Source organism: Haliotis asinina, chromosome 2 (assembly GCF_037392515.1).
Source record: "Haliotis asinina isolate JCU_RB_2024 chromosome 2, JCU_Hal_asi_v2, whole genome shotgun sequence".
Taxonomy (NCBI): domain Eukaryota; kingdom Metazoa; phylum Mollusca; class Gastropoda; order Lepetellida; family Haliotidae; genus Haliotis; species Haliotis asinina.
Window position 1 is genome coordinate 49,454,066 of NC_090281.1, and position 14,776 is coordinate 49,468,841.

Genomic DNA, 14,776 nt, shown 5'->3' on the forward strand with positions numbered 1-14,776 from the left:
ACATTTCTGTTTATTCGTAATAAGACAACTCTCATGTGTAAATTAGATTTATATTGTTTTCTGTTTCTTTTAACATTGTAATGGGGATCTACCGTTGTGCATCCCTGAACAATCAGTGGTGGGTTAATTGGCGTTAGAACTATTCGTTATCGTTGGAATCGAGGTAGGCGTTGGCTGCTGACGGTTGTCATCAACTTTTTCAATTTTTAAAGTGTAGTGTAATTCTTCGCAGGCCCTTGTACAACTGGGGAAGGGGGTATTATTGATTTCAACCTATGTGTTGGTTTGTTAACCTAGTCTTTATGTTTCTATTAATGATTGTGATCATTTAGAAAGAGAACACGAAAACAACTTAATGTCGAAGGACGGCCTCTAATTTTGAGAGTTAGACGTTTTAGTTATTTCAGATCTTAATAGACCTTGATGTAAATCATAAAATCGCATGATTGTGTTTTGGATTACATCATTTGGCCGACGAACGTTGACATTTGTCATCTTTTTATGTCTCATTTATTGGGTACATCTCGGCGTTTATTGGGTGTTTGGAAACAAATTATTTTGTACCATTTGCTATTGGCTCGGACATTTTGATTAACATTAAGTGTGTGTAGAGTGTTTTGAGCAGCAAACCGATGTAACCGATCCTGACAGTGAGGCCGTAAGCGGTGGCGGATGTTGAACTGTATTATTTGTCAGTGAGTGGACCTTCAGCACCTGTCGGGGAACATCCGACTTTACAATAGCAATATAGTTTAGATAGTAGTGTCGCTTCATAACTGTCTGTGCTTGGATATCTGAAAAGCTGTCAATACAAACTAAAGGAACTCACATCGTTGTTTTAAGAGAAAACGTTATCCGAAGATTATATAGTGAGTCCGGATGGTCATATAGGTTTGAGTGAGCGAGAGGTCAGACCAACATTTGATTCAAACGGACATTCACATATGTGCGTCAGGCCGACTTGCCGGTGTCTGTGAAGAAATGGAATAAGAAACACATAATTACTACCAGGATATGAACAAAATCCTATTGCAATCTATCTATAGATATTACAGCAATCAGGCGCCTTAACTACACTCAAATGGTAACCACAGTACCATGATATCAGTGCTTCGTGGCGGGGAACGCGATATCGGCAGAAAAACACATAAGGTAATGTGTTACCGCGGCTGGACTGTGGGCTGGGGTAGTTCCGTCTGGCATTTCATGAAAGCCACCACCATTCACGAATAGGAAATGAGAAAATCAAGAAAATGTGTTTTTTGTAACGACTATCGTGAGGGGTGGTGTCGTTGATGACGTCATCGGCAGCGTTAGCGGCAACACACTGACGCGGTGCCACACGTGACAAAGGAGGGGAGTTTGTTAGATGGGGAGTTCCAGCATGTGGGGGGCGTGTGTGTAAGGGCATTTATAGGTAGTTTAATACAATAACAAATGTTAGTTACATGTCCTATTCTGTGAAATATATTTAAATAGCTTATTTTTAAACCCCGTCGCGCGTTTAGCACGAAGAGGGGGATATAGTATTAGGCTCCGTCCGTACCTCTGTACGTACGTACGAATTGGAATATCCTAAGAACCATTTACTAAATTCTCTCCATATTTGGTACCTAGGTCCATCATAGTAAAGGACAGGTATCATTCAGGTTTGGTTACTTTTACCTTCATTTCAAGGTCACAAGGGGATTTTAACCTTTTACCCTTGTCAGCGAGAACTGTTCTCTGGATTTTCTTCACGTTCGACATCAAGCTTCATCTAGGAAAGGTGCAGTACATTTTGGTGACCTTCACTTAATGTTCAAGATCACGGAGACACTTTGATGATTCAGCATGTTCACCTGCAGGTTGAGCTTGTCGATATCTCAAGACCTGTTCACTGGATTTTCTTATTCATCACAAAGCTTCATCTTGGAAAGGCGCATTTAACTTCATCTTACCCTACTTTCATTTTCATTACCTTTTAAGTTTAGTTGGTTAATTTGCGGCACGGGATTATGTCACCTTAGAGACAATGCGTGTTAAAACCCATCCGAAGAGGGTGAGTATCTACCAAATGCTAAACTTATGTTCTAGAAAATACATAATGATTAATGTTGCCTGTAAACAAAACAGTGTAAATATGACAAAAATCAAATAGTGGCGTTTCTGTGATCCATGGATATTTATATAGTTATGTTATCGGAAGCAGTGATGTTGGGTGTAAAGCAACTATAAATACGGAACCCCTTGTTGAGGGTGTCTTATGTGTGTAATATCATAAATATAATGTGGTCTTATCGTCGCTTCGGGGCGGTGGGGTAGCCTAGTGGTTAAAGCGTTCGCTCGTCACGCCGAAGACCCGGGTTCGATTCCCCACATGGGTACAATGTGTGAAGCCCATTTTCTGGTGTCCCTCGCTGTGATATTGCTGGAATATTGCTAAAAAGCGGCGTAAAATTAAACTCACTCTCTCACTCACTTACCGTCGATTCACTTTAGCTGTAACTGAATGAATTCAATGCTGTTACTGAACACGGTAAAGACGTTAAAGACGCGATTACAACAAACAAATAATCAAGTGCTCACAAGATCGGAAATACATGTTGTATCAGTATGTGCATAGCGTTACAATCAGTTAGAAATGAAATTGAAGTGGAAATATTCAAACTATTATTGGCAGTAATTTCCACATTAGTACTGACAGGGAGCACTATCATCGCTGCGATTCTTCCTGGGCGGTTCAGCCTTTGCTCTATTCAAACGAGCGAGACAACATACAGTAGCATGAGTCTAACAATAAACGACAAATAACTCAATATCGAACAAACAGCTCAGTTGTTCCTGGCCCACCTACAGCTTTGATGGACTCACGCGCGCTTGTTGTTGAATTTTCTAACAAATGGTGCCCCCTTTGTTCGGGGCATTCGCTGGTGATGGGAGGGTGGATCCGACAGGCGTTAGCCCAGTCCACTCTGGCCATGGCCCAGTATTGGGAGTTGAGGGTCTCTGGCGATTGCTCGACAACATCAATTTATCTATAGATAAGAATATTTCCTATATGCCCAGGTCATCCAAATATTTAGGCAAATCATAGTCGGATTACATAGCTTCGTGCTTTTGGCTTATATCGGTAGCCACACGGGTAACGTAAGTACCGTTCATTGTGACTATACTCTAAGGAACATTTGAAGGTTTCAGTATGTAGAATACACAGGCATTTAGAAGACGTATTAGCTAGTCTGTGGTATGTTAGTAAGAACACATGTTCGGAGACTGAGGTCATCGTGTGAAGATTGTTATCATATCAGATGACTTGTCAGCTGAGTTTTTGCCTTGCTGTGTTGACTTGTAATTTTTCATTGTGGCTTTGTCATACTGGTTGAAGAACGAGGGCGGCTATGTCATACTGGTTGAGACAGGGTGTTTCTGTCATACTGTTACAAGGTCGAGGGTGGTTCTGTCATACTGGTTGAAAAAGCGAGGGTGGTTCTGTGACATTAGTGTGGGAGTTAGACTGTTCTGTTATACTGGTTGGCGTGGGTAGTTAAGGAAGATGGAGTAAAAATCACAAAGTGATAATCATGTCTTAATGACGATAAGGCAGGATGCACTTTCTCTTTTGCGAACACCCGGTGTCATCGCTGATCGTTTGTGGTTCATGAATATGATTTGACAGCTGCTTTGTCCTTTACGCCAAATGAAATCTGTTCCTGAATCAAATTATGTATTACTTTGACCCAACGTTCTACATTTGCAGACATTCAAAACGTTATTCAGAGATTCTTGGTCACATAATATCACTATCAACATGAAAGCTTCAAACAGAGTTAAACAGTCGTGGTCGTGAACATCTTTTTATGAAAGTGCCTTTGAAAAGTTGACTTGGAAAAATGATTCATACGTTTTATGAATAAAATTATAGTAAACTAATGTTCCGTATGATTTCTTATCGTCGAGTGCACTTCACAAATTAGTGAAATATATGATTCTAGTGCTATTAATGTAATTCTTTATGACAAACACAGTGACAAATCGACCTGAAAGTTAAATTCAGCATTAATGTAATGAGTAATAACCTATGTAACATAAATCTGTTTCTCACCTAATTTCTATTGTCCATTCCGAGTAATAATTGGGTGCATGTAATAGTCTATAATTTCATAGCAAAAGTCACTGACCCGGGTACATCCGGGTTAGAATTGGTCTTCATTTGATCGTAAGATACGACTAATTGGATCGGGTGGTCAGGCTAACTCGCTTTTGCAATAAATATGTTGATGTTTCTATTCGCCACATGGGTACAAAGTGTGAAGCCCATTTCTGATCTCCCCAGCTGTGATATTGCTGGAATATTGCTAAACGCGGCGTTAAACCATACTCACCTACCTAAGCGTCATAACGTCAATGTACACAACCCTGATAATTGAGTGGATAAGCGACTGAGTGACCCAATGTTTGGAAACTAACCGAGGTCTTCAGTGCACGTTTGTCAACATGACACCTTTACCTCCAGGGAACCTCACCGCTGCTACGTCCTACTAGAGAGTTGATACGTACTTAATGTCACAAGCACCTCTGATACTTTGCAGCAGTAGACACACGTTGTATTCCGATGATGGACACGGTTAATTTTGAATTCAGTGAAGTGAAAAAGATAACCTCTTCACCTAAAATGAAGAAATTGGAAGGATTTCTCGCCATGGTAGCTGTAACATTTGTTTAGGAGCAACGTATTCTGCATTTGGATCTCAGTAAAGTACAGGGGCGGTGTGGTACCTCAGTGGTTAAAGCGTTCGCTAGTACAGCCGAAGACCCGGGTTCTATTACCCATATGGGTACATTGTGTGGAGCCCATTTCTAGTGTTCCCCGCCTTGATATTGCTGGGATACTGCTAAAAGAGGCCATCCGGGATTCGAACCCACACCCTCATTACAGTCAGGCACCTAATCGCCTATTATAAACCACTGCGGTGTTAAAGGTAATATATATACTTGTTATCGTGCTTCCCGTTGCGATAAACCTAGAACACCCGTTACTGAGAGTACTGATCCAGAAGCCATTGGTAATCACCCAGTCTGGAAATGCCGAGTACGAATGTGTTTGTAGGACGCAGTTTGACATCAGGCCTCACAGGAGGGTCCATGACGTCACGCGTACCCTGTCCCAGATGGGCTGACCTTTAATCCAGTACCGGTATATATGTCAGGTGCGCGGTATATTCCTACCTGGCTGCAACTCTATACTAATCCTTTAGGGAACTGTCTGTAATCACGAGGGGGTGGGAGCGCGGTGGGTCCCGATCCACAAGGCTTTATGCAGGAAGGCATGCTGAGGCTTCATAGCAGTATTTGCAATGGTCATCAGTGTAAAGGGAGGCGTACCATGTTAGGCTTGTATGGTCCACAGTCTTATGAGTTCAGAGCGAATGAATCTTATCTTACCTCACACATGAATGTCGCTTTCCGATTGGCTAAGCGCTATTCTATTATTTTCAATGTACCCTGCTTACAGGCGATACTATTATTTTCAATGTACACCGCTGGGAATTCCGAACTCTCCTGGTGCTTCGTGGTAGTACTTCTTTGTCTCGAATAACATTGAATCACGCATCAAGCACGGAAATTATCGATGTTTTGCGATTGAAATCGATGGAAGGGAGATCACTCTAAATCTGCTTACCTTATGTCGTCTGCAAAAGGGCGTCCATCAGAAGTGCTTCAAACAGTTCAAAATTAAAATTTAGGTGTTCCGTAAGATAAATACGTTGTCACTGGTCCCTCGGGGTCCATGGGCGCATGTACCCTCGAGGTGTGTTTATGTTCCCCGAGCCCGCCTCGTGACCAGTGAACAACGTTTATTGTTATCCTCGTCAGTGGCATTACAACGACGGTGTGGCATCTTGGAAGTTTACTACTCAAAAGAAGTTAAGAGTATTCAAGGACGTGTCAATCAGGACGTGTTGTAACAAGAAACTAGAGTCTAGTCTAGAGACTCTATTGTAACAGAAAGACTCGCGTGACCCTTTACTTAATTTGGGTGGTATAATTCCGAATCAAGCAAATCAGAGATTGAGTAGCTATCAGTTCTCTGGATCTTTTCTCCAATGCTTGTTGTGTAAGAGGCGACCAACGGGATCGGGTGGTCAGGTTCCCTCACTTGGTTGACACGTCATCGTATCTCATTTGCGTACATTGATAATCATGCTGTTGATCACTGGATTGTCTAGTCCAGACTCGATTCCTTAGAGACCACCGCCATATAGCTGGAATATTGCAACCAACCAACCGACGATACAGTATTAGTGAAAGTGATTAATTGTTATGTATGAAATGACGCTATGTTAATTCAATTGCCCCAATTCTTCAAACAGCGACTGCTGAGTGCACACCTTGAACTATGACGTGATGAAAGTTTTGTGGTCGGGGATGACGGTTAGGGATAGGGGATTGTGTTGAGTGTTACGTCAGCACATCATTCAAGGGGCGCGGACAGGTGCGACATACGTTAGATCCCCAATAACGCTCGGGTGATCGTAACTCCTCATCGGTGGTCTCTCACCGTACAGAATATGCTGAGTAGATGAGTGTAGTTTTATGTCGCTTTTAGAACACAAGTGACAACACAAATGTACACATTTGGGGAACCGAACACGGGTTTTCAGTGAAGAGTCAACAGTCTAACTAAGTAGCTACCGCTTAAACGCCATGTTGAATCCATTAATATAGCTTTTCACGACATATATGCTCCTGACTACCCCGACATAGCGAGTATATAGAGGATTCCGGGTAGAATGCTTCTGGTCTTATCTGGTGTCCCAGATGATTACACGAATCGGGTGGTCGGTGTCGTCTCTTCAATCAAATTTCCAGGCCTCTATCATATCGACCAATGCGTCTTCTTTGGATACATAAGAAAGAAGGCATTTTTTTTTATAAAGCTTATATATACGAATTGGTTTGTTTATTGTTTTAAGCCACACTTAGCAATATTGCAGGTACACGTCGGTAGTATGTGAATAATCGAGTCTGGACCAGACAATCCAATGATCAACAGCATGAGCATCGATCTCCGCAACTGGGGTCCGTTGCTTACGGTGATCTGGCAGTATGATAACTCCATGGGTCAAACGGTGCTGTCATAAAGCTACATGAGGACGTTTTTATTTCCACCCTTACAAGTGTTAATTTTAGATTGATGGTTAAGGCGTTGTTTCTCTACCCACATCCTTTCTTCAACTAAAGACATCGCAGAACTCGACTCACTAAGGTCTAGTTACGCTCTTGCTCACCTTGATTTGCATCTTTTTCCAGAATTCCAATCCATCCTGGCATTCCGACAGCAACATCAGCAACCCGGAGCCTTCGGTCGCTCCGACATATACGTCGTCTGCCGTTTGCGACCTCTCACCTTTGAACTGTCACCGTGCAGCGCAGAGGTGAAGGCTTGCCAATGGATGCCACTGGAACAGCTCCAGAACGAAATGGCTCGCTCTCCTATCACCAAACGTCTGGTCGACATCGGTAGGTTCGGACTAGAAGAGGGGTTCGACAACGTCGACATTTTGTCGGAACAGATGGCGTCAGTGTATAAAGGGTTAACGTATAAACTGTACCACCGAAGTTTGCCGAAGAACTGGAAGGTTTGACGTCAGTAATGCCTGTAGGCACGAAGCAATGTTGAGCAGGTTGATTATTGGCATTGATTAGCCTATTTACTCCCAATTAATGTCTTTCGTTATTTCAATCAGGGCGTAGGTCTGTGGGTGGAGCTATATTCGGAAAAACTATGCAAGAGTTTGAATGTGTTTTAAATCTGTAGTTGTGCATCATATCTTGCTTCCGATAGGGTGTTGGTAGTCTCGAGGGCGACTGAAATTAAAGAACAGCAGGGGTGCCTCTTCGTCTTTTGTGAAGTAACTTTTAGAGTCAAAGAATCAACACTGAAAAGGTTTTGTAATCATGGTTATATCTACAGTGTTGAATAGTTTACTTTTAACTGGCATCAAACATTATGTTGAATTCAGTAATTCAGTGGTTTTATTGAATTTGCTAATTCAGACACATTGGTTAATGGTCTCCCAATTGTGCAGAAACCGACGCAAATTCGCACATGACGGAATATTTGGACATGCATTATAATAATTTGTTTTGCCTTATGCAAGTCACATGTACATGGCAGGGAAGGATGCTATCTGTGTTAACGGACTGCTGAGAGTGTAAAGTTTTCGACACAATGACTTGAAGTATTAGGGTAAAGGGTTTGTTTTACATTTTGATTGGCATTTAAGTACAAAGTGTGCCTCGAAAGCTCGTTTTGTTATTGTCCTTTCTACAAACTATGTCTGCAGGGTAAGGAAGGATGCATTGTGTATTTTTGATTGGTTTACAACACGATGACGTAAAATATTTGGGTCACGGGTACGTCTTTCATGTTGATTTCACAGTTAGCTCATTCCTGTGATGCCTAATACGTACACGATGCGATATCGCAATCCATATATGGTGAGATTTGCGGGAAGCAGTTTTTATGCAACTGGGTGCCCAGCCAGTATCTGTCCCATGCAACATGGTTTAGTTGAGAATATAATTATTGATATCCAGTGACAGAAACAAATATTTTGAAGTTGTAACCGGCCGTTGGCAGACCTACTGTTTGAGCTTGTATACGGGGGCGGCTGGGAGTATTGAATGCATTGTGAATGTATATATATTTATAATAAACAGTTTTACCTTTACCATTGACCTTGGTAGTGTGTATGGTTATCGTTTATGTCACTATGCTTGAACATACTCATTCCTGGATATACTGTCAGAGTAGTCTGGTATCAGAGCTTGCCTGGGCGTCTGCAAACCACGATGATAGAGCATTCCATACAACTGAGTAATTGGCGTAAATCCTCTGGCCGTGGGTACACGATGTGCTGAAAATACACCCGTCAGTTTATTTGCTAAAGTGCGGACATCATTTTGCAAATACACAAAATGGTAACATTCCAAACACATACGGCTCGATTGAAGTAAATCCTCTTCTTATTAATACTTGGAAGGGAAGCCCACTGTCAATATTACATAATATAACTCAGGTATGTCACCAGTGCGGACTGCGGACAGTGAAATTAGGTCCCACAAAGTGGAAATGAGTAAGTTTGAATTTATGCCGCTTTTAGCAGTATTCCAGCAATATCACGACGGGGGCACCAGAAACAGGCTGCACACAAAGAACTCATCGAACCCGAGGCATAGGCGTGACGAGGGTACGGTTTAACCACTGGGCTACCCCGCCACCCTAAGTGGCGACGAACTGGATGGGATGGTTAGTTTCAGTGAGTCCGTAGAATCTAATCGTAGTCAAAATGCATGCATCGATGCTCATGATGACAATCACTGGATTGTCCCGCCCAAACTCGATCGCTCACAGACCCACATCATATAGTTGTAATGTTGCTAACTGTGATGTGCATTAAAGATAAAAAAAATATGGACCACTGAAGTGTTGATTTCAGAGAATGCCTGACAGTTTAGTTAAACCATTACGTGTGTTTATCTAAATATGTAATTGACCGTTTCTGTCTTGAGGTTAAACCTGTTTTCGATAGCTGTTGACGAACATCGTATCAACAAGTTCAGCTGTTTGCGCTCAATACGAAATAACGCTGGTCTGTTATAATGGCAAGCCGTTATATTACTTTTCTTCGTGAATTGAAATGTTTGAGAACTTTGGTATCTGTGGCATTGACAGTTCCGGGGCACGCTCCCGCCCACAGAGAGTGGTAGGCGTTCTCTGCAATCATTCAGTTGAGGCAAAAACAGCGAATTGTATGTTTTTATCCCATTTCCACGAAGGGGTGAATGATTTTTTATCCCTCAAGATAAAATATTCTCAAAACATCAAGATCATGGAATATTTACAGACAAATTTATCAGTAATACGTATCACAAAGGATGCTGAAGATATTCTTGATGTTACACGAATACTGAGAAAATAAATTCTAAACTGTATTTCGTCAACACTGATAACATTCTTCCTTTATCTCTGTTTCAGAATACTTTTCAGCTTCCAGTGTTATCAACTGAAGTTTTAAAATACCTTCATGTTTCATGAATACTGAAAGAATTGTAAAGTGCCACGTTATATCATCAAACAGGATCGTCAAGAAACAGATCATATATTTTTCTGCTTTATTTCAGCATAATATATTCCAAACAAGATCTGGATGCAGTTGACCACTGTATATCTTTTATATAACCGCATAACTGTATTATAGGCCACTAGGCCGATATTTACGCAAATAAACTGTCTGTCTTTTATCAGCACTAAGAATGTTAACATTCCAAGGTCTTCATTTATCTGTTTTAATGTTTCACCTTCACGATTATCCATTATATTGTTAAACCATATCCTTCCTGTGAAGAACACCCTGTGAAGCTAGTCAGCTGTATTTCCTACAATACGGACAACAACATTTTGCAAATACACAAAATGGTTACATTCCAAGCACATACGGCTCGTTGACCGCATCAACACTCGAACCCATCAACCCTGACTTAAGGGTAAAACAACTGGCTTCAGAGAATACGCAAGCAGGATGATTGTCGACATTTGTTTCAAAACAAATTGGATTTCCCCGCGAACCATTTGTCCTCCCCCGCTAACAGGAGTTACGGGGTTTGTTAGTGTGGGAGGATTCGATATTCAACGGTTCCCATCACGTCGAACTCCCCAGAAACTCCATGATGAAAAGACAACAGGTCGAATGTTCCAAGAGGCAGATGTTTCCAGTCAATGAGAGGTTGTTTTCTGACACAAGCAAGCTATTAAACAAGATGAACACGGATTGAGTTTCTCTGTGCTGACTGTAAGCCATCTGTAATCGATACCACCGTGAGCCTGTACAATAACCTACGTCTATACTGAACTCGGTTATCAAAAAGTGATCGGTGGTATGGTGATAGGATGGTTTTTCGGTCCCGTCAACATATAATTTACTCAAAATGCTTACAGCGAACTACGGTTATTACGAACTGATATTACTAGCTAGTCTGTTTGAACACGTTTAACCGTAGGTGTGGCAAGGGGCGGGTAGGGGTGGGATAACCTAGGGGTTACAATGTTGGCTCGTCACGCCGAGGACCCGGGTTCGAATCCCCACATGCGTACAATAGTTGAAGCCCACTTCTGGTGTCCCCTGTCGTGATGTTTCTGGTATATTGCTAAAAACGGCGTAAATCCAAACTCAGTCAGTCAGTATTGGTGGCCTAGTGGTTAAAGCTTTCGTTCGTCACGTGGAAGACCCGGGTTCGGATCCCCACATAGGTACAATGTGTGAAGCCTTTTTCTAGTGTTCCCCGCCGTGATGTTGCAGGAATTGTGCTAAAACTAGTAAAAGCAGCATTAAAACAAACCACAGGCACATTGTAGCGCAAATGGGGTTGCGCAGCATAGAGAATATGACAAGTCTTCTTAAATGCGAGCGAAGCGAGCAAAGTTTGGCAAATTACTACTTTCGCTACCGATCGAAAAATATTTTTTATGTCAAAGTAAAATATGGCCGTGGTCAAAGGTACACTCCCATTTCCTCACTTGGTTGTGCTCGCAGATTTCCTACCTCATGTTTAATAATTACTCACGTGAAATATGTTTTCTTCAACATTTTAAGCGCCACTCGTGGTATTCAGACCGTTCTTCGCCTCCATTACCCGTGTTAGTTTCCGGTTGGATGAGTGACGGAAAAGAATAAGCAGAAATGGAGTTTATTTGGCTTTTATGTCGTCGCTATTTGTTAGAATGTTCGTAACATTTATTCTACATAAAAAAGCTCCTATTGTAATGGGCGAATGAAGTAGGGGGGGAGGGGGGTAACTGTAAGCATTCCATGTGGAATAATACCCTCCAGTTCCTTCACTGGAAGCTGGAAGGGGTAATGGACGTGAAGAACGGTCTGATATTGCGCTTAAAATGTTGAATAAAAAATATTTCATGTGAGTAATTGTTCAACATGGGGATGGAAATGTGAGAGTGCAACCCAGTGAAGAAATGGATGTATACCATTGATGGTGGGGATATTTTATTTCGACATGAAAAATATTTTTCTCACCGAAGCGAGGAAAACACGTTACCAACCTTTGCTCACTTCGCTCGCGTGTAAGAAGACTGGTCATTTTATCCATGCTGCGCAACCCATTCGCGCTGCAGTTTACCTGTGAACAAACTCACTCACTCACGTCTAACAGTAATGTACTGTTTTGCCTGCTGTCATTCAAGGTGGAAATAGTGTATTTTTTCGTAATGTAATCGAATGTTGGACGAAACATGTCTACATTATAGAATTATGCAAGAAATTGTGATTGATTTTGATAGGTGTTTATGATCCCCTATTAAAATTAACAATCAAGAATCGCCAATATGCATCGATGCATCGATAATATATCCAGTCATATTTAATAGATGTTTACATGTATCCATGGAAGCTTCTTGTCATTACGCCATATAATGTTTTATAGCAAGCAAAACGAAAGCAAATTTTGTTTTAATATACTTTTGTCACAAGCTGAAAAAGAACTTTCAGTTTTAAAATTCGTGGCGCCGAAATGTGCATTGATTCCTAATTTAGAAATATGTTTTCACGCTACTGGGATTTTTATCAGAAGTAGTTTTCATGAATATCAACACATCCATTGATAACGACTTTTTCTTTCAGCAACGATTCTTCACGACTGTGGAAATACATTGGCACTGATATTTAAAGGGACTTACAGAAAGACTAGAGAAAATGTACATATATGTACACCTGACTACGGCTCTTTAACTCTATCTTTAATGGTTAACCTAACAAGACTCACTTATAGGAGCCTTTCACTCTTTTCATCAATCCTGAATACATTCCCCCTTCACTGAATGAATGAAGCGTCCATTCCCTCCATAAATCAGTAGATAGATGTGGGTACCGGACATCACCATTATCTACCTGGGGTGAGACGGGTAAGTGTGTCGTGTGGCATTGCCATACTTCTCGCCGGTGTGCCCGTCCATGGAAACACCTATTCAGCAAGGTGTCTTACAACGCCTCTTGTACCGCGTCTTGACATCACATTAAGGAAAATGCCACCCTGTTTCTTCTGACCATATTCTTAAGTGACAGTCATCAAAGGAACTGCTTCAAATTCAACTTGCGACTGAAAAACACACGAAGCTGACGCCAACACAATGACGGAATTTAAACACACTGTACTTGGTCTCCTCCATAATGGATGCTTCACGTGTAAAGTGAATTCAGCCATGCACTGACTCTTCTGTCCAGTGGTCAGACGGCCGGGCACCTGCTGGTCAAGCTTTTGTAAACGTGGCGACCCTTGGCCCAATATGTAAGGGAGAGGCAGGTTTATCGCTTTGAATTTACGGGTAATTGTCCTTCTCCGGCTATCTTCACCCTGTTATTGTGACCCCGCACCTGTTGGCTTGAAGATTGGTCTACTTGTCAGCTGGGCTCCATGTACATTCCATCAAGGGTCACATCAAAGAGCGGGGTCTAGAGCAAACAGAATATAAGAATTACTCTATTATTTCACATTTTAGCGCATATCTGTTCCATCGGTCGAATATTTAATGAAGGCAAGGGAATGTCACACCGCGAAATATACCCGGAGATAATATTATAAACTAGAGAAGGCCATTCGAATTTGTCCAGGAAACTATTTTTTTAACTGTCATGCATTAATTTAGCGGAAACAATAAAGGCATTAAATTGAAAGTAATTGTTATCGTCTTGTGATATTTCTCAATTTCAAGGGGAAAAAACAGGAATTGTGTTATTCTTAGATTGAGACACTGCTGATACTTACATATAGGCCAAAGTATTTCAGCAAACTGTGGTCGTTGTCACAGATGCTATTTACTATTTACCAGCGACCCAAGATTGCCACAAAAAGCGACTATGCTTCTCGTAAGAAGCGACTAACCGGATCGGGTGGTCATGCAGGCTCTCTGACTAGGCTTACACGTGTCATTGGTTCCCAGTTGCGCAGATCCATGCTCGTGTTGTTGATCACTCGATTATTTACAGGACGCCGCCATATTGCTGGAAATATTACTGAGTGTGGCGTAAACCAAAGCTCACTCACTCACTATTATTACTACTACTGCCGCTGCCGCTGCTGCTGCTGCTGCTGCTACTGCTACTGAAAGTTCTACAGCCACAACTTCTACTACTAGCATCGTTTTAGTCGTATAAAATCATTAACCAGAAATAACATTGTGTCAAAGATTCCGCGTTCCCCAGCAACAAATGCCTCGTGCAGACCCAACGCCATGCGATCATACCGTGTCATGTTGGTATGTTAATCGCAGAAGTAACCATGACATTGGACCAGTCGACTGTGCAAATGGACTCCCGTTAATCCTGTGTTCCTCTCTAACGTGTTCGCCGTATTTCTATATGCACGTCCACACCCTCAACACCACTTCACAGTCTTAACAAACATAACCGACCCTTTTCATATACATTGAAAAGCCACATGCTGTGTTGATATCCCCCATCCCGCCATATTTACAACCCGTTTTACCTGATTAGGTTTGTTGATATTCAATATAATGCACCCTAATCACTTCGGCCCTCCTACAGTAGGAGTCAGCGAACCACGAAATCCCCAGTCTCATCAATAAAGACGGTCAAACCTGCGCATAGTAACAGCGTTGTTCAGCGACAGGGACGGAAATCCATCTTCTTTACAAACAGCTGGGTCTAATCTGTGATATGGGGACGTGTTTATTGGCAGGATTTCATGCATAATTAGGAGC

General features: G+C 41.8%; 1 protein-coding gene across 2 annotated transcripts in view; it reads left to right on the forward strand.

Annotated features, from left to right (window-relative positions):
- LOC137272618 (nucleoside diphosphate-linked moiety X motif 6-like) overlaps positions 1-8,717 on the forward strand; it is a 42,654-nt gene extending 33,937 nt beyond the window's left edge. For both annotated transcript variants that reach the window (XM_067805011.1, XM_067805012.1), the window contains exon 7: positions 7,294-8,717. In XM_067805011.1, coding sequence (XP_067661112.1) covers positions 7,294-7,628 — 335 coding nt within the window. In that variant the 3' untranslated portion in view covers positions 7,629-8,717. The remainder of the gene's footprint in view (positions 1-7,293) is intronic.
- Positions 8,718-14,776: the final 6,059 nt, after the last annotated feature.